The sequence below is a fragment of the Sturnus vulgaris genome, chromosome Z (assembly GCF_052056855.1).
Source record: "Sturnus vulgaris isolate bStuVul1 chromosome Z, bStuVul1.hap1, whole genome shotgun sequence".
Classification (NCBI taxonomy): Eukaryota; Metazoa; Chordata; class Aves; order Passeriformes; family Sturnidae; genus Sturnus; species Sturnus vulgaris.
The window spans coordinates 68,406,255-68,431,572 of record NC_142283.1 but is presented as its reverse complement, the minus strand read 5'-3'; the positions used below and the strand labels follow the sequence as shown (position 1 = coordinate 68,431,572).

The following is a 25,318-nucleotide window of genomic DNA, read 5'->3' as shown; positions in this document are numbered from 1 at the left end:
AGAAGCAACAGAATCCAATGTAGCAATCTACAGAATTTACATTTGCACCACGTATACATATATGCACATATACACAGACATATATTTATATACAAACCCAAAATACCAGGAGAACTGTAGTGGCAATTCCCCTGAAGGACAAAATCATATTAGCTTTCTCTCTTCCATCAACTGCACTGTTGACACACAGCAGCATTCTTCCTGTTATTCTTCCATTAATTTAGGAACAGAGTATGTCTCCAAACAGCAAACACCTTATCCCATCCATATTGATAACAGTGGCCTTAAAAACAGGTAGTGCTATGCACCAAAAGAGCACAAATTCCACCTGAATTCTCTCACCAGAGACCATTTTATCATAACTGTTCCCTAGAATATGAAGTGAAACATTTTTTTGCTTCAACATAATTTATGGTGTCACTCAGAAAGATTTCTTTTTAAACATGGAAACATTCAGAAAAATATTTGATGTACCTTCACATGAAGCTCTAGAAATCTGAATGCTATGTTTCTCAAGCTCTGAGAAGAATGGTGAGAGGTAGCAAACCCCGAACCAGTCCACTGTCCTTGAAATAACTGATAGGGATTTTATTCAAACAGGTTCTAAGCAAAAGCAAAAAATAAGGCACCTTATCTTTCACCAGTCTTCAGACCAAAGCACTTTGCAAGGTCTGAAGAAAAGGGTAGCACAGCTCCATGAACTACAAAACAGAGCTTGGGGTTTAGAGCCCAAGGGAATACAGCTTGCGGAAGGGATGGGCACGAGGCTGCTCAGAGCCCAGTCCAGGCAGGAGACAGGCAGCGGCTGCCTGGGGTGAGGGCTCGCCAACTGCTGAGAGGAGGCAGCACCCCACGCCGGCTCAGCCCTCTTTCAGGCTCTGCAGTCCCTCAGTTACTTGCCCAGAAGTCCTGTCATCTCTGTTGCTCACAAACCAGCCCCCAGTGGAAGTATGTAAGATATTAGAGAAACAATTGCGAAGAAAAATGCCACTACAGATATCTTCTGCCCCCTCACACATTTAATGATAAAATCAAGTTGGGGGAAATAAAAAACCAAACCCACAAATCTTCCAAGAGAAGTGTATGTCACCACCTTTCTTAACTTTTGTAGCAGCTTCTATTTTACCAGCTTGGTATTAACAGAAACACACCTCTTTCATCCCAGCAACTGATAAGGTCAAAACCAAATTCACTGGATATTTACAGAAAGAGTGGATAACAATTTCTGGGAAAAAACTGGTCACTGCATATATATCCAGCTTTTAAAACGGATACAACTAAAGTAAGCTGCAGCAGCGCCTGAAGCACAGGAAACTAAAACACCACTTCCTTTAATGAGTCAACACACAACCATATGTTGTTTTGTTCTGGTTTAGGTTGTTTGGGGCTTTTTTTTTTTTTTTTTTTTTTTTTTTACAGGAGACATCTTGAAGGCTGGGTGACATCTCCTTCACTATTAAGGACTGATGCACCTTTCCCCTTGACTAGGTATGAAAAAAAGCCACACTGAAATCATAGCTGGGGATTAAAGAGGAGAAGCAAGGACTAAGCAAGCAAAGGATGTGAAGACAGGGATGTCTCAATCTCACAAGGCTTTTTCAGTCCCAAAGCTGACAACATGGAAAATGTTGTATTTCACTTAAGGCATGAAGCACCATCTCCTCCACTCACAGGTTAGCTACCAGAATACTTCTGGTATTCTTTACACAGCTATTCCTTTGATGAAAAATTGTATCTGAATACCAACAATGCAGGAATGAACAACAGTACACATCCAATCAAAACAGTGATTTCTTCTATAAATCAAACCATTTTGGGAAGAAAACACAATTTTTCTTTTTAGATTCTACTTTTTTTTGTTGTATTTAATCTGTTTGGCAACTCTGCCATAAAACATAAGACAGACAACAGAAAAAATAACTCTGCCTGTAAGTAGACAGCTTTTCACTTCCAAAGTACTCCAGTAAATGCCACTTTTTTTTTGGGGGGGGGAAGTGGGGAGTGGGAGGCTTGGTGAGTTTTTGCTTGGTTGGCTGGTTGGTTGGTTGGTTTTTTTTAGATACTTTGTTGGAACACAGGCAATGACAGAATGAACAGCATATGACCTCAAAATGGGAAAATATCTTTAGTTAATTATTCTTTCAAAATATTCAAGTTGACAAAATTCTGAATATTGTGTGAGTTTGTTTTACATTTCTATAATAGGCACTGAGGTATTAGCTTTTTCCAGGCAGATAAAGATATGGAGAAGGCTAGGGAAACAATATAGTGAAATGTAGCACTTTTACAACTAAACAACAAAATATTTGATGATTGACTGTCAGATAGTAGCAAGATTAGTTAAAAATAAAAGAGAAACTTACTCTTTCCCCTTATATATGGAAACTCTTCATTATTTATGAAGTCCATGAAGGCTATTGTTTAAAGCTGGACAAAATGTTGGAGCAAGTGCTTCATTTCTCTAATCAAAGGTATAAGTTTCAGGATGATTTAATGTATTTTCACAGCTGTACTTCTCCATTATAAGTAATTAAATACTAAAATGTAGTTTTTAAAAAACACCTTTATTGAAAAGTAAGTGTGAGTTTGATCCTTGCTGCCTTTGCTTCAGTTTGTTTTATGGGCAACACCTATGTTGCAGTGAGGCTGGAAAGCATTAATTGATAGGAGCAATACCCCAGTCAAATTTTTGCAACGGAAAAGGGTGCTGGTGACAGCAGCCGAACATGAGTGTGTGCCAGGTGGCCAAGAAGGCCAATGGCATCCTGGACTGGATCAGCAATAGTGTGGCCAGCAGGAGCAGGGCAGGGATTGTCCCCCTGTGCTGGGCACTGCTGAGGCCACACCTCGAGTGCTGTGTCCAGTTCTGGGCCCTCCCTGCAAGAAAGACCCTGAGGGGCTGGAGTGAGTGCAGAGAAGGGAACGGAGCTGGGGCAGGGTCTGGAGCACCAGTGCTGTGAGGAGCAGCTGAGGGAGCTGGGGGTGTTTATCCTGGAGAAAAGGAGGATCAGGGTGACATTATCACTCTCCACAGCTGCCTGGAAGGAGAGTGGGGCCAGGTGGGGATTGGCTTCTTCTCCGACGCAGCCAGTGATAGAAGAGAGGAAATAGTCTCAAACTGTGCCATGGGAGGTTTAGGTGGGACATAATACTGTTTCACAAAGTATTTTACAAAATATTTCACAAAACAGTTTCAAATTGCTTCACGGAAAGGGTGATTAGATGAAGGGATGGGCTGCCCAGGGAGGTGGTGGAGTCACGGTCCCTAGGGGTGTTTAAGGAAAGACTGGACACGGCACTCAGTACCATGGTCTGACCGATATGGTGATACTCGATCACAGGCTGGAACCAAAGGTCTGTTCCAACCTGTAAATTGATTCCGTAAATTCTGTAAACACAGGGCCACGCTAGGGACTCTCACTGGAGACGGACAGGGCATCGCAGGCACCACACGCGTCTGTTATGAAAGAGCTTTCACACCCACACAAGCCCTGCAGAACTGCAGTCCCAGCCGTGAATAGGCGCAGGGCGGGCCGGGCGGCGGGATCCCGGGCCGGGTGTCCCCGCGGGGCCGGGGACCGGGTGTCGGTGCCCGGGTGTCGGTGCCCGGGTGTCCCGGCGGGGCCGGGCCGCAGCGGCAGCGCTGGGCCCCGCTCCTCGCTCCCCCCGCGCCGCTCCCGCCCCCCGGCCGCGCGCTGCTGCGCCTGCGCGGAGGGGCGGTGCGCGGGCCGGCCATGGCGGCCGTGGCGGCGCTGCGGCCGCGGGTGGCGGCGCTGGGCCGGCGGCTCCGGGGGAGCGGTGCCCGCGGTGAGCGGCGCGGCGGGGACGGGGACGGGAGCGGCACGGGCGGGCCCGAGGGAAGGGGGGCCCTGAGGGCATCTCCGCAAACGGCCTGTGTGCTTGGGAGCAACAGAGCCTGGCCGCGGATGGCCTTAATTTAACCATGAAAGGTGCGGTCTGACAGGATGGCTGGCCTGCTTGTATTATTCAGCCGCTCTTGTAGATGCCCCAAGGATGAATGATAAAGCCATGTGGAAAAGCAGAGTGAGTAAGGCTCCTGCTGAGTGCTCATCGGTGCTAAGGGAGCATTGTGTTCTTCCCTCAGATACCTTCTTAGAGAAAGGCTCTGCTAATCTGGACAAGTTGAAAGACCTCTGCAACGAAGGGAAAGAACATCCTTCCACGCTTTTTCAGCTCTATACCCAGGTACTTTGTTATGGACATCAAACTCCCTTTCAAGAAAAGCGTGTATAGGGTGTGGGAGACAGTTTGATGTAGAAAACGAGGGTGGGGCAGAAAGGCGCCTCTGTTTTCTTGGGGGTGTGAAGCACAGAACTGCTTTTGACTTGAATAGCTTGGAGTCGTTTGTGCTGTTACTCTAGGGACAGAAGGGAGTTTGGCTTTACATTCACCATCACCAGTCCTTCAGTAATTCTAACTTGTAACGTTTTTGTAAACTAAATGTTAAAGAATACCTTCAAATTGTAATGTTTTATAAACTAACGACCACTAACGAATACAACACACCACCGTTTGATTATTTTGATGGTAGCATTTCTGCTTTGTATGTATTCTTGTCTTCATAGGCTGTCCTAGACATTACGTATTTTGAGGAAAACCAGCTTGTTGATGAAGATTTTCCAGAAGAATACTCCTTGCAAAAACTTAAAGAACTTATTTGTGTTCTTTCAGAACCAGAAGACCTAGTGAGGGAATGTGGCATAAAAGAAGAAGTAAGTAGCCAGAGGGCAAATTAGTTCATTATTTAAGAACAAAACATCTGAAATGAGCTGGTAGTATTTGTATTTTTTATGGGCAGAATTTGAAGTATTTTGAAATATTTTCGAGTCTTTTGCTATTTAAATAGTGATTCCTGAAAATACTGTTTGAAATGCCTTGTTGTGTGATCAGAATTTCTCTTGGTAACATTTCATGATTCTACAGGCAGTTGACAGTTCTATTTGACCTAGAATGTTAGGTTAGGCTAGGCTTGTCTCTGAGTGTTGCTGTTAAGCACAGCCCCTGAAGTAAGAGATTTACACAGTGTTTACACGTGTGACAGTGCATATGAGTAATTCAGGTGGTTTATTTTTGTGTTAGACCATTTTGTTGGATTTTATTTCAGCCCATCAACATCCTTGGTGCAGAGTTGCTAGAATGTCTTTACTGGAGAAAAGGAGCTCTACTTTACATGTATTGCCACACAGCGAAAGACAGGAGTGAATGGCTACAAGAAAATGCTGCCACATTTAAAAAGGTAAAAGAGATGGAAATGTTCTGTGAGCTTCTATTGAATACGGCTTTAAAGCTCTTCACTTTTAAAATATGGCTGGAGGGGGGTTGATGTTTGTTTGTTTGTTTGGAGTTTTTTTCTCTTTAATTAGGATTTTGGGGACTTCATAGAAGGAAGTATTTCTGCCTATCATTAATTTAACAGGAACTTATTTTTTCCTCATTTTTAACTGTACTCAGTGTCTTAATGATGGCGTTCATTACTTGATGAAGATGCTTAGCTTTAGATGCCCTCTTCAGCTAGATGAAGATGTCTCACTTCAAGATAAAGACACAGCTAGATTACTCAGTGAAGGTAAAAAAATCAAAAAAACAACTCCAAAATACCTTTTAACCCACTCCTCTTAGTACCTGCTTCACTTTATGAAATGCTTTTTTGCGTGTTTTTATTGTTTGACCTAATTTATGTTCAAGACTTGACACTTTTTAGAACAAGAAGATAATAAATGAGGCAAATAAGCAGGCAACACCTTTTTTGACTCATGAATTTTAGGAGGTGTGAGTGCTCATTTTCGTGGTGTTTTATGAGTGCACTGGAGGGAGCTGAACTGAGGCAATGAGTGTTGCACAGTAGTGTTTTATGCTGGCAGTGTTGACACACTGTATTTTACAACCATCCAGTTCACAATTGACAGATGTTTAAGGCACAAATATGACTGCAGAGGGTGCCAGAGGTTCACATACTGACCTTCCCTTTTACCTCTAGGACAGCACAGGTACAAGCACAGTAACAGTCTTCATGCAGGTAAAAATTATACACAAAATTGATTAGAGTTGGCAAATGTTCTCTGTCACCACTTCATGTAGCTTTATATAAGTTTCATTCCTTTTGAGCGTTTACAGGAGGATCTTAGGCTGCATCAGTGTGATGCAGGTAGGGTGATAAAGCAAGAGGGGATTTGTAAGGTGAAACAGCTGGTGCTGAAGAAATGATGTCCATGTTGACATACTCAAAAACATCTCTACTCTGACTGTAGCAGGATGCAGCACCTTCTTGTTTCTTTTCATCTGAAAGTGGCATTGCTGCTATGTAGCTCCATAATGCAAAGTCAAGTTGTGGATTTATTTAGTAGGATTTTTCTTTTTGTGAAAGACAGACATGTGCCTTTGAATTTAAATACTAAAGCTGCTGCTGGTTAACCTGAGTTAAGATGACCTCAGACAGTGTCTTTTAGGCTTAAACTGTGGGAGGCACAGAAATACTCTAAAGTAAATATGTACAGTCATGCCTGTGCTAAAGGGCCTGTAAAGAAAGACTGAAATTCTATGAGATAATTAGACAAACAAAATTATAGAAATAATATTTATATGGCAGTCTTAAAAGATTTTAGCATTATGGAGGGCCAAACTGGACAGAGAAATGAGCATGCTCTTGATCCAGGTTTTATTCTGGGCATTATATAGTTATATAATTATACATTTATACTGTCTGGACTTTTTTTTCCCCAATGCTGCTGAAAAAATTAACAAGCTGTGTATTTGCTTTTAGCGGAACAATAAAGTGCTTGATCTAAATTACTTTTGCAGGTATATTTAGTGACACTCATTTACTGGCAATGATGTACAGTGGAGAAATGTGCTACTGGAGACTGAAACACTGTGGAGAAGGCAAGCAGGAAAGCCTTGAGTCAGTAGATCCTGTGTATAACAGTGACCTGGGCAGCAGACCACAGAGCATATCGCTGGATTTCCAAGAAACGGGGAGAATCATGTTAACAAAGTATGTGGCCGTATGTGAGGGACCCTTAAAAGGTCAAGGGTGGAACACAACAACTGCAAAACAAATGCTGCATTACTTTGTGAAATCCCACAACTGAGATCCACTGCCTTGTCTGCGCTGGAAGAAATCTTGCGGCACAAGAGCACGCTCTTCCGTGACTGACTTTTTTTTTTTCCTTTTCTTTCTCCAACCGCAATGTATACTTGTGTTGCATTAAAAACACGCATTCCAAGGACTCCTGGACCGCGGTCCAAGGTGCGGGGCGGCGGTGCCGGGGCGGCGGTGCCGGGGCGGCGGTGCCGGGGCGGCGGTGCCGGGGCGGCGGTGCCGGGGCGGCGGTGCCGGGGCGGCGGTGCCGGGGCGGCGGTGCCGGGGCGGCGGTGCCGGGGCGGCGGTGCCGGGGCGGCGGTGCCGGGGCGGCGGTGCCGGGGCGTGCGCGGCGCGGGGGCGGCGCCATGGCGGCTGGAGCGGAGCAGCGCGGGGCCGGCCTGGAGGCCGCGGTGCGGGACGGGCTGCGCGGCCTCCGGGAGCGCTGGCTGCGGGGCACCCAGCGGGGCTCCGCGCCCGCACCGCTGCCGGCGGCCCCGGACGGCGCGGAGGGAGAGAGCGGCCTGCAGGCGCTGCCGGTGAGTGGGGCCCGGCCGCACAGGGTGGGGCGGGGATGGGGGGGCAAAGCGCTGTGTCCCACCCGTTCCTTCTGTACCGCTGAATCGGTGAGTCGCTAAAGCGCTGCTCTCAATGGTTTTCAGATCGACGTGCAGCTGAGAATCATGTCCTTCCTCTCGCCCCAAGATTTGTGCCGCTTAGGAAGCACGAGTTGTTACTGGAGGGCAGCTGTGCAAGACCCGTTGTTGTGGAGGTATTTTCTCTTGCGGGATCTCCCCTCTTGGACATCTGTTGATTGGAAATCACTTCCAGATGAGGAGATTTTTCATAAAGCCTTTTCAGAGGTCAGCGACAATGCACTGTATGATTACATGGCAGTGTAAGTATCTCCATATTCTCTTACATGACTTCAAGTGTGCCTACAGCAGTAATATCCAGCCCACCGGCATATTTCATATTTACAGAACCAAAGCTCTGTTGTAAGCTGCTGTTTAAATTTTGATGTGTCTCAAATCCATTGTTTATTTTAGAAATACAATTTCCTGTTGCTCCATGGTCTGGTCAGCTTTTTCTGTTTGGAACTCGGCAAGAATGTAAAACATTGTAAAAAAGACAACGCTAATGCTATAAAAAAATAAAAGCTATTTGTAAACTGTGTGTCTACTGTGGCACAGAAATATTGCATACTGTTGATCTTGATAAAGAAGTGTTCTTTGCTCTCAGTGCCACAGCAAGTTCATAAAAGTTCCAAGAAGTCTTCAAACTGTAGCAAGTAAAATTACTCTTCATTTTTTTCATCTTATTTGGAATAAGATTAATAATAAAAAACTGCACAGAGTGGGCACAAAATAACAAGTTGTATTGTTTTAGCTGTGATTGTCAAAGGCTGTCAGATAAAACTGGTTTCAGCTAGTATAGCTGAAAAGCATAGCAACACAATAAATATGTTTGGATGACTGAGAAGAACCCTTAAAACAATTAGATTATTTTGCAGTGATTTCTTTTCTAAACTTCATTCAGTTCCCTTGGTTGGCAATAGTGGTCTGTGGATTTGTTTGGGATTTTTGATTTATTTGCAGTTACATTCTCCAAAGGTGGTCCATAACGCCTTGCTTTGTGGTAAATACACGTAACTTCTGCAATCTCTATGCCCTTCATCCCCTCTTAACAGATGGGAACAGAATTTGACACCCAAAATTTGACCTGCAAAATATGTACTGATTTTGAAATTGGATTTAAATCTGTTTAGGTCTGAATCGCATATTTGAAACCACCTGTCACTGATTTCCATTGTGTCTGTGTGCACTTGGCAGCTCTGCTGATCTCAACTGAAACATTTCAGTTTGGGTATAAAGGAGCCATCATTGGATCTTTCCTTGAGGAGATTTGTCCAGCAGCAGCCTGGGCTTCAGAAGTATTTGGGCTTCAGAACAACTCATGCTTTTGCCTGCTTTGTACTGGTGCTCGAAACCATCAGGCTGGAACTTTGTAATTTTTGACCTATGCTTTGAGTTGTAGCAGTAGCAAAGCGTAAGAAGTGTTGGACCTAAGTTAATTTGTTTGATTAATACCTCTTTTGTATTTTGTGTTTAATTTCTAGTTGCATCTATTTTACACAGATATAAAAGGAGCTGTCCTCAGGGTAGAAGAAGTTTGAAATCGAGCCGTCCCCTGTATGGGGCTGTGACTTCCTTTTTGCAGTCACTGGTCACTCAGGCAGAACCTCGCTTTGCTATGTTTGGGCCAGGTTTGGAAGAGCTGGACAACTCTCTGGTACAAAAGATGATGACATGCCCAGAAATTCTGGTGGTAACTGGACTACCTCATAGACAAATTCATGGTAATTATGGTTTTGGCTTTTGGCCTTCTTATTTTGTAAATAGATATAACACAAAAAAAAAACTCCAAGGAAGAAATTAAGAAAACGAATGATTTTTTTTCTGTGTCCTTAAAAACAATGGTAAAAACAAACCGTTTTCTCTCTGGTTTGTTCAAAAGGATAAATGCAGTGAACATTGGGACAAACTAATAGCTTCAGTGAATTTACAACTAAATTTGGACATTTTCAGAAGAATCATTTTGCTCCTAGTACTTCTATTTTCATCCAGACTTCCATGTTACTGCTGCTGTTGTAATCGATAAATGCAGACAGGCCTTTCTTTCAGTACTGCTTGCAGTAAGTGGCTAGAAAACACAGTTGTGATTTTACACAGGAACTCAAGGCTGATCCTTACATGATTCGGTATTCTGATATCAAGTGATATCAAAAATTTTACTTAGAAGAGTTACAGGAACAGGTGAGGGATTTTTTTTTTTATGTTTAAAAGGGTAGCTTTGAAAGTCTAATTTGACTTCAGTCCAAGCCAGAGACAAAAATGTGTTACTTTTTAACTAATGTTTTTTTCAGCACAGAACTTGAATAATTAAATTGTATTTCTAGGAAGCATGACAATGATTTTTAGTGAGTTTTTTATTTCTCCCATATTTTTTTTTTCAGTGCAGCTTGTCATAAGCAGACTGGAGCCTTTTCTATGCCAGTTTCAGCTAATAAACACAAGTCTGGCTCCTCTCTGATTTAGATTTCTACCTACAAGTCTAGCAATCAGAAATACAGAAATGGTTTTAATACCATTGACTTGGTTTTTCATTATATTAAAAGTCTGATCCATTGGACCATGTATAAAGTTTAATTGTAAAATAGTAAATCTGCTACCCCTAACAGCAATATCTAGGTTTGAATATATTCATTTTGTGGCAACACTGGAATTTTTGAACTCCCACTTAATTGTATTCAGTAGCCAGATAGCTGTAATCTCATAGATTGATTTTTCTCTGTAGGAATTGGATCAGGAGTCAGTTTTCAGTTTAACAACAGTCAAAAATTTAATATTGTGACACTGTATTCCACCACGAGGTAAGATCTGTTCTCCACCTAATAAAAAGTATAGTTTCTCATTTATTTCAGACTCTTCTTCATAGTCTTGTGATGTGACTTTCATGTGCATTTTCTCATGCATGGATATCCCTTAAAAATTGAAGTTTCAATGCATTCCTTTGCTTTTCCTTTCTTTTTTCAACCACTAAGTTTTCACATGGAAGTAATAAAGCTTTTCCGAACAGTATATGTGCCAAAGGTGTACGACAGGTACATTACAGGTGCTTCTGTCCCTCTTTGTATCTTGGTTGAGTTGCTTTTGAAACACTCTATAAACTCATCCTGGAGTGTATTTTCATAAGCATCTTGCAGATTTGTAGCCATCTCTGTAGGTGCACTCAGAAAGAAAGGAGGGCAGGAGGGGACAGGGAGAAATGAAACTTTTTTCCTGGCTCAGCCCATTTTCATGTCCCTTTCCTGCGCTGCCTAGACTTTCAAGATTCAGTTTTGGCATTCTCAGTTAACTTAACTACTGAAATATCTTTCAGTGTGGAAAGGAGGAGAGCAAGGGAGGAGCAAGCTGTTGCTGTGAATAAGATGTTTTACCAAGAGAACAGCACAGTAGGAAATCAGCAAGCCACGCACTACAGTGTAATAGCTCAAGTGAAGAAGGTGTGCAAAGTAGTTGATGGATTCATTTATGTTGCTAATGCAGAAGCTCATAGAGGTACGGGGTTTCTCTTTATATTTTATTAATAACTAGAGTGTTAGATTACAAAGAATCCGCAATACATCAAAATCCATGTTCTGATTCTTTCAAAATCTGCTATTCATGGCTTGTCCTGTTGAAGAGGTCTCCTATCCTAGATGCTTTCTCATCAACCTGTTAGGGGTTATGACTCTTTGTTTTGTTTATGGCACATACTGATACAGTAGCTGTCTAAATTACATGTGGGAAATGATCTGTATTAAAACACAAAACGAAAAAACAAACAGAAACCCTGGGTATGCATAGGAGAAACTTGCAAATACATTGTTTGTGCTGTAATAGCTGGAAATAACCTTCACCAGGAAAACAGTCAAAAACACAATTAGTCTAAATCAGTTTAGTCATGAAAGATGATAAATGGTAATAATCTTTACATTCGTTAACTTTTAATGGAGGAAAAGAGCTAACTCGGAAAAGAGATAGGCAAAAAACTTAGTAGGCATACACTAAGAGAAAAGTGCATTCAGTAGGGAAGAGCTGCTGACTGCAGCATATGAGTATTTCTGAATGGTTTGTTTTAATTCTGATTTCTTACATACTCAGAAAACACTCTGATGTTAGGACTGAAATAGGCTGCCTGTAGAATCTATGGAGATATTTAAATAACTAAATATCTAAATGCCATCCATCTCTGTGTAACATAAGGGCAGATGGATAAGTCTTGTGATAAAGCAGAACAAGATCATTTCCAGCTGTCCGTCTCATCATCTCTGAAATAAAAAAAACCCAAAAAAACAACAACAACAAAAAAAAAACCAAACCGAAAGCATCTCGTATTTGTATAAACTTAAGACTCATACAATAAAATTGTTTCTTAGAGCATGATCGTCAGGAGGAGCTGGCTCGTATTTTGGCAATGATTGATCCGGCCCTCGGGCCTCCGAATAGACCTCTGCTGTTTTTGTCCTGCGTGTCTCACACTGGTGTGAGAAGAATTCCGTGTGTTTATGTGGCACATCAGTTGCAACTAAATCTGCTGCATCAGCCCTGGATGGTACTTGCTCTTAAACCTTTATTTTCTGTTTCTCTGTGGTTTGAATTTAATTTAGGCTCTCAGGTTCCTTAACGGTACCTACTAAGCAAGTATGCAGTTTTCAATTCTAGAATATGAACTTTCCATTTAAGTGAAGGATTTAATTTCTCTGGTCCTCTAAGACAAGTCATTAGCCTGTCTGAACACAAGGAGCTAAGTGACTTGCCCAAAAGCATTCAAGAGACTTCAGATGGAGCTAGAATGTCAGGAAGAACAAATGATGATCTTGAAAGGAGCAAGGAGGCTTCAGTTCATTGAAGTCTAAATTTCCTGAGTCACAATTTTTAGTTTTAGTCACAGTTTCTCTTTAATATTTTTATTAGACACAATATTTTTGTTTGTTTCCTTAATCTTATACAGCTTTTTTGTCTAAGTGACCTTTACACTAGTGATAAAAATTTTGATTTTATATCAGTGATTCTGACTTTACAGATAGACACAGAGTGATATTAAAGTACTGTTAGATCCTGTTAGCTGTTATCTCTAATACGTTAACTTTTTTTTTTTTATGTTATTTTCACAGATGCAGGACATTGTAGCTGCAACTTTAGATGGATTGCTAAATGGAATTGAGTGGCTCTTGGAAGAAGCAAATTGTAAAAGTGGTCAGTAATAGAATTAGGCATTGTTGCACTGTATAAAGCCTTTGGTGTTTTCCATTTCAGTTGAAGTGAGTATTTTGTCCTTCCTACCAGAGTACTGTCAGAAGGGAAAACTAAAAGGCAAACCTGCATATATTTCACTGCACATACTTAAATCCTTAACATTTTTCCAACTATAGTTCTGAATTAAAAGTAAAAAATTCTGAATTAAAAGTACAGTAGGATTGCCTGGATTCCAGCTGCAATAAAGAAATTATTTGGAGGGACAATCCGTGTGTTTTGTTTTGTTTGTTTTTTAGAGTACAATATTTTCCAATATATCTGATGGTCTAGCATCTTCTGTAAATATATATGTAACACTACATTAGTTAATCAGCACAGCCTTATTACACATTTAGTAATTATGTGCAGTGGAGACCTTTACAGCAACACTTCCTGATCAAGGAAAACATACTGAAGGCTGTACAGTAGGAAGTTGACAGAAAGACAGTAACTTTTGATTTAGAAAAGTGAGTTCTATATTTTTCTAGAAAAAATGCCTAGATAAAAAAGAGTGGGGGGAATTTTCAGCCCAGACCAAATTTCTTAGAAGCAAACCAACACTGCTGCACATGAATTGTTGTTTCTTTGTTGTGATCTTACTAAGCAACCATGAAAGATTTCAGCATCTTTTGCTTCCTGTTGCACTGAAATCATTAGCTTGAACTGGATACGCTTCTGACACCACAAACGTTAAATAGGATCATTCAGGACTTCATTGCACAGACAGACTATCAAGTTTTCCAAATAGTTGTGGCCATTTGCAGATGTGAATTATTCCTATCTTGAAATTTTCTGCACAGTTGCAAGTAGTTTTATGAAAACCAAAGCAACATTTGAAAGCTGTAATTGTGTATTCCATATTGATGTCTTTGGGGATAGTCGTAGTCTTCTACCTTTTCATATTTATATTACTGTGTTAATGTTCAGAAACTTCGCTTGGATTTCTTGCCTGGGCATTTATTTGCTCTTTTCTGGTCTTTTTTTTCTTTTCTCCTATCTTCATGGAAATTCAGGTGTTTTGCAATTTTTTTTTTTTGTACCTAAATAAATGATTGTATGACACACATTCAGCTGTAACTGCCCTCAATCTGGGATATTTGAGTGACGATCAACACAGCCATGTCAGAAACATTCCATTGAAGAAGACGTTTGGGATTTTTTAATGAACTAGAAAGTATATCTTTTTTTCATCTTTATGAACAATTAATTCATCATTCTAGGTATTTTTTATGTTTCAAGGGAAAATCCAAAGGCGTATATATACAATGAAAATTCTGTGGGTTATCCTTTTTTTTTTTTCAATAGTGATTCTGTGTTTTGCCGTTTAAAATAGAGCAGACACAATGGATTTATGGGTGTTTGGGTAAAATTCCATGCTTTGTGACTGGGTGTATGTGATTTTTGTCCTAATGACATTAATTTCATAGTGGTATATATGTAGGGGATTGAATGCAGCAATCTGATTCTGTGTAGCTACTACGAATATCGGGGGGTTATGGAAGATCCTCTTTCTACTTTCTTCATAAGGAATAAATATTTTTTAAGACAATGATACTTAGAGTCTTATGTGTGTTAAGCCCCCTACACGTGTGTACCTGTGGTCACACACTGCAATCACACTGTCATAACGAATTACTATTGTAATATTGTTCATTAATAGCCATTAATGAGCAAGGTTATTGTGTGTTACCAGTTTAATTAAGATAACTCACTGTCATTTCAAAAGGTTAGGATAATATAGAGAACGTAATTTTTCTTAAAGAACATCAGCTAGATTAACTTAAAGCTAGGATCCCTTTCAGAATTACAAATTTTAAGGGTGCAGTCTAGAAAACAAAGAGTAGGAATGAGAAGTCTGTGCAGTCATAGAGCTCCATGATTAAATGCCATCGTGGATCAGCACAGGCGAGGAAGATGAGCATGTACGCTGTCCAGAGGAGCAGCTGAGGTGCACAGAGATGTGCTGTGGAAAAGGCAACCAGCTTATTGAACATACATACAGCAAATAGCTGCAGAGATGCACTGTCTTTTAGATTTGACATTTCCTACTATTTAAATTCCTGAGTCTGCTGAATTTAGAAGCATAGAAATCATTTAAGCTTGGGAATGTCACTGTTAGAAATTAAAAAATCATTGGGTATGGAATATTAGAACATGACTTTAAGTGTATCTTAAAACTTTTTAATGTAAAAAGAAAACCAATTTAAAAAAAATCTAATCGGTTTTCTGTTTATCAGAGTAGATGCAACTGCGATGTGTTTGTGAAAAATTAAACCAGGATCTGGATCCCAGGAATCTTGCTTTCCTAGAGATGAAGAATTCCAACAGCACTAGAAAAAAAATTTCTTTCCTGCTCACTGAGGCAGGATGTTTATCTAAAGAGTGGTCACAAAATAAAAGGTTAAAATGACAATAGACGTGATTTATAAGAAAACTCAGTTACTGAGGTTTCACCTGAGCAGGCTTCCAAAAAAAGAAGTTTCTATGGGGATGCTAATTTTCAAATCTTTGAAACTTTGAATCACAAAAATGCCTGCTGCCAGCTCCAGAGCAGTGCCTTGGGTCACCTGTCAGGCTCTCAGGACAGAGGCAGCACAATGTCACTGGTGAGATGTCTTGCAGGTTATGATGATGATGCAGCAGCCCTGGATCTAAGCAGGAGTGTTAGGACCCTTCTAGCTTCAGCATCAGAGGGAAGCTCTGGCTCTCTGTGTGTCCTGTAGGATGGCATTGCTAATCTGCATCAGCACTGATGCTATCCAGACACTGTCCCTACACTCTTTGCCAAAATTGCTCCAAGTAATTAATTGCATTCCCTGCTCAGAGATGCAGGAAGCAGGTGCAGTTACAGAAAACCTGTGGAAAAATCGAAATGCTTTTCAAAGGCTTATAGATGGGGAATATGCTGCCTCTTAATCTGGTGAGTATTGTCAATATCACTTTGTATGGTAGCATGAATATCACAGATAAAAAGAACAGATGAGGTTGCTCTCAGGAAGACGTATTGGGAATAATTGCTGGCATTATTGCAAAGTGATTGATGTCTGTGATTTAGTCTGTTTTTCATTCCACTCTAGCACTAGTGGTTCTGGATAAATGACTTCCCTCAAATACATGAGTAGAGAAATAACATTATTTGTTCAGTTACAGAAGGTGATATTATAACTAGAGCCTGCACTTAAACTGCAGAGGATGTCTGAACAAAGGCTACCCTCAGTTGTCTTCGGAGGATGAAACTGCAATCAAGAATAAAGGTAGCAGGGATAGAGCAGAGACCTAGCAAACAACAAAACATGATGGGTTTGGTTAAGGGGAATATTTAAGAACCAGTGAGGTTAGGTATCCTGCACGAGCTCACTCCTGCTCCAGCATTACTGTGTCTGTGCTGAGCAGCTGTTGGCAGGTACCAGTCTGGGCATTACTGGCCAAGGTTCCTGGGTAGCCAGACTCTAAGGGTTCCTTCCTCCAGCCTTTTAAATGTCTTAGTGACCCTTTACTGTATCCTTTCTGGTCTGTATCTCAAATAGTGCAGGCTTGAAACTGGACACCCTGCTCCAGATTCAGACCTACAAGTCCTGGGCACAGGGGAATTGAGCACTTGTCTTCAAGGCAGCCTTTATCACTGTGTGGGCACACTATTGAATCCAGGTTCCTTGGTCTACCAGGATCTCAGGTCCCCTTTGTAGAGCTGCTCCCAAACCTGTCCTGCACATATGCACAGAGTACTCCCTACAGGAGGCAGGACTTTGCATCAGGAGGTTTATGAATCACCAGTTAGCCCACTGAATGGGCTAACAGTATTCTCCCTTGCAGTATTTCTGGCTGTCCTTGCACAAGGAGCCTACTATCTCTGGGAGCACTAATGCTGAGTGGTGTCCTCAAGCCTAATATTCTGAGCCAGCTCCTGTCTTACTCTTCCCCCATCAGTACATTCCACGCATCTCTGGTCTCCAAGCATTCCAGCACAGAAGTTTCCTTCCTGCTCTCCAGTCTGTGCACCAGATTAAATTCATTGGCCTGATTTGTGATTTGCTGAACAGATGATTGTGAAGTCAGGGGTGGGAGAGAATGCAGAGCTGTGCTTCAGTTGGACCATGTGATATCCTGCTCTCAGAGGTGCAGCTATATACCAAGAATCCTAATTCTAATCACTTTCTGGGCATATAAATTTACCCCATATTTGAGCACAGAGTTGCATACGCCAGGAGAAACAAAGGTCTTGGAATGTTTGAAACACATCCACAGAATTTCAATGGTTATGGCACAATATGCAGTGAAATCCATGAAGTCTGATCTTGTATTCTTAGTGAAAATGCTTCTTGGATATTTCTGTGTATTTATGTTGTTAATTTGGTTTTGTTTTGTGCAAATCAAAGTGGAATGAAGATAACTGGATATTCGATTATCAGTGTTGTCACAGTATTCCCTTCAATGGCCAGAAAGCTCAGGTTGCTCCCATGTGGGAACTTGCAACATACTCAGAGGTTGTCAAGCTTCATGTTACCTGAGTGCAGGTAGAAGTTGGCACAACAATTAGGGCATCACTCCTCAGAATAGGTATCATTTTCCTTACACGTCTGAAATACCTAACCAGACTGCCTATACTCGAAAGTAGTCTCCAAATTAGATACTGAATTCAGAAAAAAATTAGGTCGTCTTGAAAAACTCTAAGACAGTCCAGCCTTATTCCAAAATAAGAGTATTTTGTTAATTTGAAATGGGTCGAATTATGCCAGAAGGATATACCCCTTTTCTGGGAAAAGAGCACTAGCACATTGGATTCGTACTCTGGGATAAAGTACTGGAAAACAGTCCCAGAGTAAATTCACAGAAGGCAAGCCTTAAATTACAATGTCCTGTAACATAAATACTGTATTTCCAAAACAGAGATGCAATTAGCTAAATATTTGAATTAAATTTTCTTATTTCTTCCTTGATCATTGTTTGATGCAGTGTGACCACAAGGCCTCTGTGAAACACACATCCTGGCCTCAGCAAGCTGTGGGGCATGCTTGCAGAGTCCTTCAGCTGCACAACATCCCAAAGAGATGCACTACAGTGTTTGTACCGTGACAGCACTGGGTTACAGCTCACACTGTCCGCCCCAGCTGGCAGCAAGCCATAACAAGGAGTGCATAACAATGCAGCCTCATCTCCTCTGAGGTTCCAGAGCACTGGACCCTGCCAAATCCTGAAATTTACTCCCAGTTACATTGATAAAGAGCCAGAACCAGCTCCTAAATAGAGCACAGATGTGGTCTGGATCTATTAAAATAGAATGCTCCTGCTGTCTCAAGTTAAGAGAGGACTGGGATCCTCTGACTCATGGAATTGCTAAAAAGTTCTCCCTGTATTTGTTCCCAAGTTTTCTAAAGACAGGTTTTCATTGCACAACTATGCAAGGATATTTAAGTAGGATGTTGTTGAGAGTACCTAGAAACCCAAAGTCCCTATATAGAGTCAAAGAGAGAGATCACCAGAGAGCATTTTGGAGATTTTATGCTGCTTCAGCATGTTGCAACACCATTGCTCGTAAGAACTTGGTTTATAATATTTGATTCTTTTGTTTGTTTTACCTCTTTGAGACAGACTGAAAGTTGTGTAAAAAAGTGCTCAGTTTATACTCCCAGCTTATACTCTGCCTTTGTCTGGATACTGGCAATATTCTGTTCTGCTTGTTGGTATCAATCACACACAGAGGTCATAGTGCTGTTCTCTTGGGAAATTGCCCCACAGTTTGGAGAACAGTAAGAGATTTCTGTACAGACTGTTTATTTTAAAGTTTAGTGCGTTTCTGAAAAAAAAAAAAAAGTCAGTGTTACTAGTCCTTTAATAGGCTCAATGTGCTGTAGAATCTGACTACAAATTCAGACCCTTCAAGTACCATGTGTGTGAGAAGGATCATCCAACTCAATAGTACTCACACGCCTGAAATTTAGCATGTGGACCTTTGCAAATTGAGTCCTACTTTTCCTTTAGAAATTATGAAGGATGCATATATATCCATATATATACATATATGTAGATATAATAATTCATTAAATTTGTTTCTTATTCAGTTGAAGTGTTCTAGTCAGGCTGATGCTGAAACTCTGGGTTTATTTGATTGTATGGACAACTGACTGTATAACTGATTTCAATGTCAGAAATGGAGGACTGCAATTCATCTAATACTGTGCTCATCACTTTCGCTCTGGATAGAGAAAGAAACACTCTTTGCTTACTTTGGAGTTGGTGCAGTGATTTTCCCTCTTTAGCGAATTGCTACAAGTCTGTGATTCAGCTATTGGCATAACTCAATCTACAGCATGAAGCATATCCCCAACCAGGGCAAGCTAGAAGAACTTGATTTCAAAATTAAACAAAAATGAATTAGCAGTGTAATTTTCAGTAAAAAAAATAGACACCAATCAATATCAGTGACAGTGACCATTTACTTTGATTATTTACTCTGTTTACCTTGATTCAAGAACCAAATGCATTTTTATTGATCTGCACATGGACACCTCTCCCAGTAACTGTCATTCTCTTCTTCCTTACTTCCAACCTTGCTTGCAAGTGGTTTGACCAGAATGAAGAGAGGCATATCTCATATGCTTCATATCCTGGTTGGTATCCAGTTCCAACAGCTGCCTTTTTCTCACTTTCTTCCATTACCTTTACTTCTCAAAGTTGCACCTTCCCTGGTTTTCCAGACTTTCCAGTCTCCTTTCCCTTCTCTGACTGCTCATCAAATCTCTGTTTCTTCAGTATCAGTCATTAACATAACATCTCTGGATTTGCCATGGTCAGTTAGTCTACTATCTCTAGCCAATAGGTGTATCATCTGCAGTGACTAGACATGAAATATATTTTCTGGGCCTGTATCGTATTTGTTTTTCAGAGCAATCATGATATCTTGCATTTATTAAGACTAATAATTTCTCCTCATCTTTTTTTGTGTGGCTGTCTCTTTCTTTTTACACATTTTAAAAGCCCAGCTTATCTATCATCTCTTTATGTAGGTGAATCTTGGTTTCTCTATCAAATTCTGTGTACCCACTTTTTTTTTTTTTTTTGTAATTTCTGCAGCGCCTACTATTCTCAGCCAGAGGCATGGTAGTAACTTGAGCAAGGTACTGTGCTGGGGTTGAGCAAGAGGAAGGCTTTTGCCTAAAGCCATGGGAAAAATCCCTTTAGCTATTGTGAGTAGATAATCACCCACATTGCCACCTTGGAGTTTGTATGTTAATGTTTCTAGCAAGTTCTCTGTTTCCCCTGTTGTTATTGGTTCATGTTTGCTGCATTAATTTTAATATTCCTAATCGCTGTTCCCCATTGGACCCTCACCCTCAGACTCCACCCTCAACCTAGCTTATATATATTCTGTACCCCCATGGCCCTCACCTATTTAGCTCACCCCATACTGTGTTTGGCTTCTGTATGTTTATTGTTTTGACTATTTGTTGGAGGTTGAATTATTCCCTTTTCTTTCTGTGGAATTTTCTCCCATTGTTATGCTAAGTAATTGTGGCTACACCTTAAAATGACAGATAATGTTCTCTCGTAGGGGGGTGGCTGGAGGGGGAGGCGGGGGGAACCTGAAAAGGAAAGGTGGGATTGGGGGTCTGGAGCGGGGGACTCTCTCTCGCTTGGCTCGTGGAGTGGGAAGACAACCTGGGCTCCGCTCTGGCATCTCCCCCTGCCATCCCAGCGCTGAGATCCACGCTCCCTGCCTTTGGACATCGCTCTGCTGCTCTCCCACCTCACCCTACTATCTCTGGACACTCTGCTGAGCACCACGACTGACACCGTGAGGGGGGAGTAACTTTCCCCATCCCCGCTCACCCCTGGGCCGCGGCCGCCATCACCCAGCCCTCTTCAACTGCGCGGGACCTGCCCTGCCCCCACAGCACCGGTAACAGCACAGGGAGACGGCCTGCGGCCAGAAGGGACTGGAGCGGAGCTAGACTGTTTCTGTTGTCAATTTTTATAGCTGTTGTTGTTTTCTGCCTTGTTAGATACCAGTAAAGAACTGTTATTCTTATCCCCATATCTCCTGCCTGAAGGCATCTGAATTGGACCTAAAATAATTAAAAGGGAGGGGGATTGCACTCTGCATCTCAGAAAAGGGGCTCCTGCCTTTCCTTAGACCATACCTGTCTTTCAAACCAAGACAGATTTTGGCGCCCAACATGGGGCATTGCCTGAGGGCATTGAGAGAGGGGTAGAAAAGGCGATAACAGGTCTTAAATTAACCAAGCTTGTGGTAGGTGACACCATGCTGTCCAGCTTACCCTGGATTGGCCTCCATGTGGTCACTGCTATATCTCTCCCATTTGCAAGCCCTTTTTTAAACATGAGTTTCATAACCCAGGTTACTGTGGCTGTTATCCGGTTTATTATGTGGGTTGATCAGTTGAGGAATTCATGGATTTTTAATTTTCTCTGGAAGATGGCCACATGGATTCAGAGCTATCACACTCTAAGTGTGTGTTTCTGGGGCTACTTCAATAATGGTACTTACTGTGAGGAAGTGGCAGCAGGTGAAATTTTTTCTCAACCCATCACAGGGTTTTTGAAGTTCACCCCCCCAGTCTTCAAGGGGTTCCAATCCGCTTTAAATGCTAATGACATTATATTGTGGCTAGTGTTGCTTATATCCCTTTTAAACCTGTTCTATCTAACATTCAGAGATAAGGGGAGATTGACTTGGATAACAACCCTGATACCTACCCCAGGGATTAGTGATGTTACCCCAGAGCCTGATCCTGTCCCAGAGACTAGGGAGGTTACCCCAGAGCCTGATCCTATCCCAGAGACTAGGGATATTACCCCAGAGTTTGACCCTGCCCCACAGCCCACCTCGGAAAGGAACCACCCAGAATGGGTGGGGGTGCTAGCAAAGGAAATACGTGAGATGGGCCAGATGCTGAAGGAGTACCTCTCCCCAGCTGGTGAGAAACCCTCCCCCTGCCTTAAAGAGGGAGACTCTGATGGTGCAGCAGTGGGACCCACAGATGTTACATCTGTCCAGGTTCCAGCTGAACTGCAAGGGCATTCACAGCCAGCAGCAGTTGCCCCTGTGGAAACTAGGAAGTCTAAGATGAAAACAAGGCACCTAGATAATAAGGGTCAGGAAGGGGGCCCCTCACAACCAGCAGGGGAGCCAGAAGTTGAGATCATCACCGAGTCCCTGTCATACGAGAGTCTCCGTAACCTGCGAAAAGACATTGTACGACGGGGCCATGAGCCTTTTACAACCTGGTTATTGCGGGTCTGGGACCTTATGGGTACATGTGTCCAACTGGATGGTCCTGAGGCAAGGAATTTGGGAGCCTTGACCCAGGACTCAGGTGTGGACCAGGTATTTGTAAGGGAGACAGGTCTCCTTTCCCTCTGGGAGCGACTTTTAATGAGTGTGAGAGAGAGATTTGTCCACAGGGAAAGAATGCAGGAGTACCACCAGAGAACACATTGGAATACCCTTGAGGAAGGGATCCAAAAGCTGAGAGAAGTGGCAGTACTGGAGGTGCTCTTTGGGAGGGATGGACAGCATGACAATGACCCTGACAAGGTCAGGTGCACAGGGCAGATGTTGTGGAATCTGGCAAACCTGGGCCCATCTCAATATACCCCCTTTATTGCAATGATTGATGCTGATACCAACCAAGTGACAGTGGGTTCTGTTGCCAAAAGGCTCAGGAATTTTCAGATTATGATGGCTGGCCCAGTGCAGGCTCATGTCTCTGCTAAGGACCTCAGAGAGGAGTTTAAGGAGGAGATGAAGGAAATAAGGGAAGAGGTGAGGAAGATCAGTGCAGCACCAGTGTGAGTCATGGACCCCAAAAGTAGAGCCCAACGCCCCCCAGCTAGGGAGAGAGGGTACACCCCACGTGCTGACCTGTGGTTTTTTCTACGTGACCACGGGGAAGACATGAGAAGGTGGGATGGGAAACCCACTTCTGTCCTGGCAGCACGGGTGCACCAACTCAGGGAGGGGAACACCAACAGAGGGAACTCCACTAAAGTGAGGGTAGCCTCAGCCTCCCATGGAGGTGCAGGGTATTACAGAAGGGAGGATGATCTGTCAGATCCCCTTGAAGGAACCTCCAGTATGTATGCCCAGGAGAGAAATAATAACCAGGGCTAGAGGGGCCCTGCCTCTAGCCAGGGAGAGGCACGGGAAAACTGGATCTTTTGGACGGTGTGGATCCGATGGCCTGGCACATCAGAGCCACAGGAACACAGAGCATTGGTTGACACTGGTTCACAATGTACATTAATACCATCGGGACATGTCGGGAAGGAACCTGTTTCAATTGCTGGGGTTACAGGGGGATCTCAGGAATTGACTCTGCTGGAGGCTGAGGTGAGCCTGACTGGGAAAGAGTGGCAGAAACATCCAATTGTGACTGGCCCAGAGGCACCATGTATCCTAGGCATAGACTTCCTCAGGAACGGCTATTACAAAGACCCAAAGGGACTCAGGTGGGCTTTTGGAATAGCTGCTGTGGCAGCAGAGGGCATTAAGCAGTTGAACACCCTGCCTGGGCTATCAGAAAACCCATCTGCAGTGGGACTCCTCAGAGTGAAAGAGCAACAGGTGCCAATTGCTACCTCGACAGTGCACCGCCGGCAGTACCGGACGAATCGAGATGCCGTGATCCCCATCCACAAGATGATCCATGAGCTGGAGAGCCAAGGGGTGGTCAGCAAAACCCACTCACCCTTCAACAGCCCCATCTGGCCTGTGCACAAGTCTGAAGGGGAATGGAGATTGACAGTGGACTATCGTGCATTGAATGAGGTGACTCCACCGCTGAGTGCTGCCGTGCCGGACATGCTGGAACTGCAGTACGAGCTGGAGTCCAAGGCAGCAAAGTGGTACGCCACCATTGACACTGCCAATGCATTCTTCTCCATTCCTCTGGCAGCAGAGTGCAGGCCTCAGTTCGCTTTCACCTGGAGGGGTGTGCAATACATGTGGAACCGACTGCCCCAGGGGTGGAAACACAGCCCCACCATCTGTCATGGATTGATCCAGGCTACACTGGAGAAGGGTGGAGCTCCAGAACCTCTGCAGTACATTGATGACATCATTGTGTGGGGGGACACGGAAATGGAAGTATTTCAGAAAGGAGAAAAGATCATTGAGATCCTGCTGGGAGCCGGCTTCGCCATTAAAAAGAGCAAAGTCAAAGGGCCTGCCCAAGAGATCCAGTTCCTGGGAGTAAAGTGGCAAGATGGACGGCGCCAGATCCCCAGTGAGGTCATCAATAAGATCACTGCAATGTCTCCACCAACCAGCAAGAAGGAAACACAAGCCTTCCTAGGTGCCATAGGCTTTTGGAGAATGCACATTCCTGAGTACAGCCAGATTGTGAGCCTTCTTTACCTGGTTACCCGCAAGAAGAACGATTTCCACTGGGGCCCTGAGCAGCAGCAAGCCTTTGCCCAGATCAAGCAGGAGATTGCTCATGCAGTAGCCCTTGGCCCAGTCAGGACGGGACCAGATGTGAAGAACGTGCTCTACTCTGCAGCCGGGAACCGTGGTCTGTCTTGGAGCCTTTGGCAGAAGGTGCCTGGTGAGACGCGAGGCCGACCACTGGGGTTCTGGAGCCGAAGCTACAGAGGGTCCGAGGCCAACTACACTCCAACGGAGAGGGAGATCTTGGCCGCCTATGAAGGGGTCCAAGCTGCCTCAGAGGTGGTTGGCACAGAAACACAACTCCTCCTGGCACCCCGACTGCCAGTGCTGGGGTGGATGTTTAAAGGAAAGGTTCCCTCAACCCACCATGCCACTGACGCCACATGGAGTAAATGGATTGCCCTCATCACACAACGCACCTGTATTGGAAACCCAAATCGCCCTGGGATTTTGGAGATAATTACCAACTGGCCGGAAGGGGAAGACTTTGGCCTTGCTGACGAAGAGGAGCAGGAACAAGTGACCCGGGCCGAAGAAGCCCCACCGTATAACCAACTGCCAGCAGATGAAACACGTTATGCTCTTTTCACTGATGGTTCCTGCCGCATCGTGGGGATGAACCGGAAGTGGAAAGCAGCCGGATGGAGCCCCACATGACAGGTTGCACAAGCTACTGAAGGAGAAGGTGGATCGAGTCAACTTGCTGAACTCAAAGCTGTTCAGCTGGCCCTGGACATTGCTGAAAGAGAGAAGTGGCCAAAACTCTACCTTTACACTGATTCATGGATGGTAGCCAATGCTCTGTGGGGATGGCTGGAAAGGTGGAAAAAGGCTGACTGGCAACGTAGGGGGAAACCAATCTGGGCTGCCAATGAATGGAAAGACATTGCCACCCGGATAGAGAAGCTGCCTGTGAAAGTCCGTCATGTAGATGCCCATGTCCCCAAGAGTTGGGCTAATGAGGAACAC

General features: G+C 43.2%; 2 protein-coding genes across 3 annotated transcripts; both read left to right on the top strand.

Annotated features, from left to right (window-relative positions):
- The first annotated feature begins 3,715 nt into the window (after positions 1-3,715).
- Positions 3,716-7,247, top strand: RIMOC1 (RAB7A interacting MON1-CCZ1 complex subunit 1). Its single transcript, XM_088157393.1, has 6 exons — positions 3,716-3,807; positions 4,106-4,206; positions 4,587-4,733; positions 5,126-5,257; positions 5,473-5,587; positions 6,820-7,247. Exons 1-6 carry the CDS (start codon positions 3,735-3,737, stop codon positions 7,107-7,109), a joined length of 858 nt encoding a protein of 285 aa, XP_088013519.1. The 5' UTR covers positions 3,716-3,734; the 3' UTR covers positions 7,110-7,247.
- FBXO4 (F-box protein 4) lies at positions 7,125-14,005 on the top strand. Of its 2 annotated transcripts, none has more exons than XM_088157392.1 (7): positions 7,125-7,267; positions 7,762-7,997; positions 9,238-9,458; positions 10,457-10,532; positions 11,042-11,220; positions 12,081-12,256; positions 12,819-14,005. In XM_088157392.1, the coding sequence occupies exons 1-7, from the start codon at positions 7,208-7,210 to the stop codon at positions 12,906-12,908; spliced, it is 1,038 nt and encodes a 345-aa protein (XP_088013518.1). In that variant the 5' UTR covers positions 7,125-7,207; the 3' UTR covers positions 12,909-14,005. The 2 variants fall into 2 exon arrangements, with proteins under 2 accessions (XP_088013518.1, XP_014730934.1); XM_014875448.2 differs by lacking the exon at positions 7,125-7,267 and adding an exon at positions 7,453-7,638.
- The last annotated feature ends 11,313 nt before the right edge of the window (positions 14,006-25,318 follow it).

Bases quoted from the DNA above. Each gene is read 5' to 3' on its own strand.
- FBXO4 (XM_014875448.2), top strand. From the start codon at position 7,468: ATGGCGGCTGGAGCGGAGCAGCGCGGGGCCGGCCTGGAGGCCGCGGTG. The intron at 7,998-9,237 runs GTAAGTATCTCC...TATTTTACACAG, and splicing joins CTGTATGATTACATGGCAGT to ATATAAAAGGAGCTGTCCTC. The intron at 12,257-12,818 runs GTACTTGCTCTT...TTATTTTCACAG, and splicing joins TGCTGCATCAGCCCTGGATG to ATGCAGGACATTGTAGCTGC.
- RIMOC1 (XM_088157393.1), top strand. From the start codon at position 3,735: ATGGCGGCCGTGGCGGCGCTGCGGCCGCGGGTGGCGGCGCTGGGCCGG. The intron at 4,207-4,586 runs GTACTTTGTTAT...TTGTCTTCATAG, and splicing joins TTTTTCAGCTCTATACCCAG to GCTGTCCTAGACATTACGTA. The intron at 5,258-5,472 runs GTAAAAGAGATG...AACTGTACTCAG, and splicing joins ATGCTGCCACATTTAAAAAG to TGTCTTAATGATGGCGTTCA.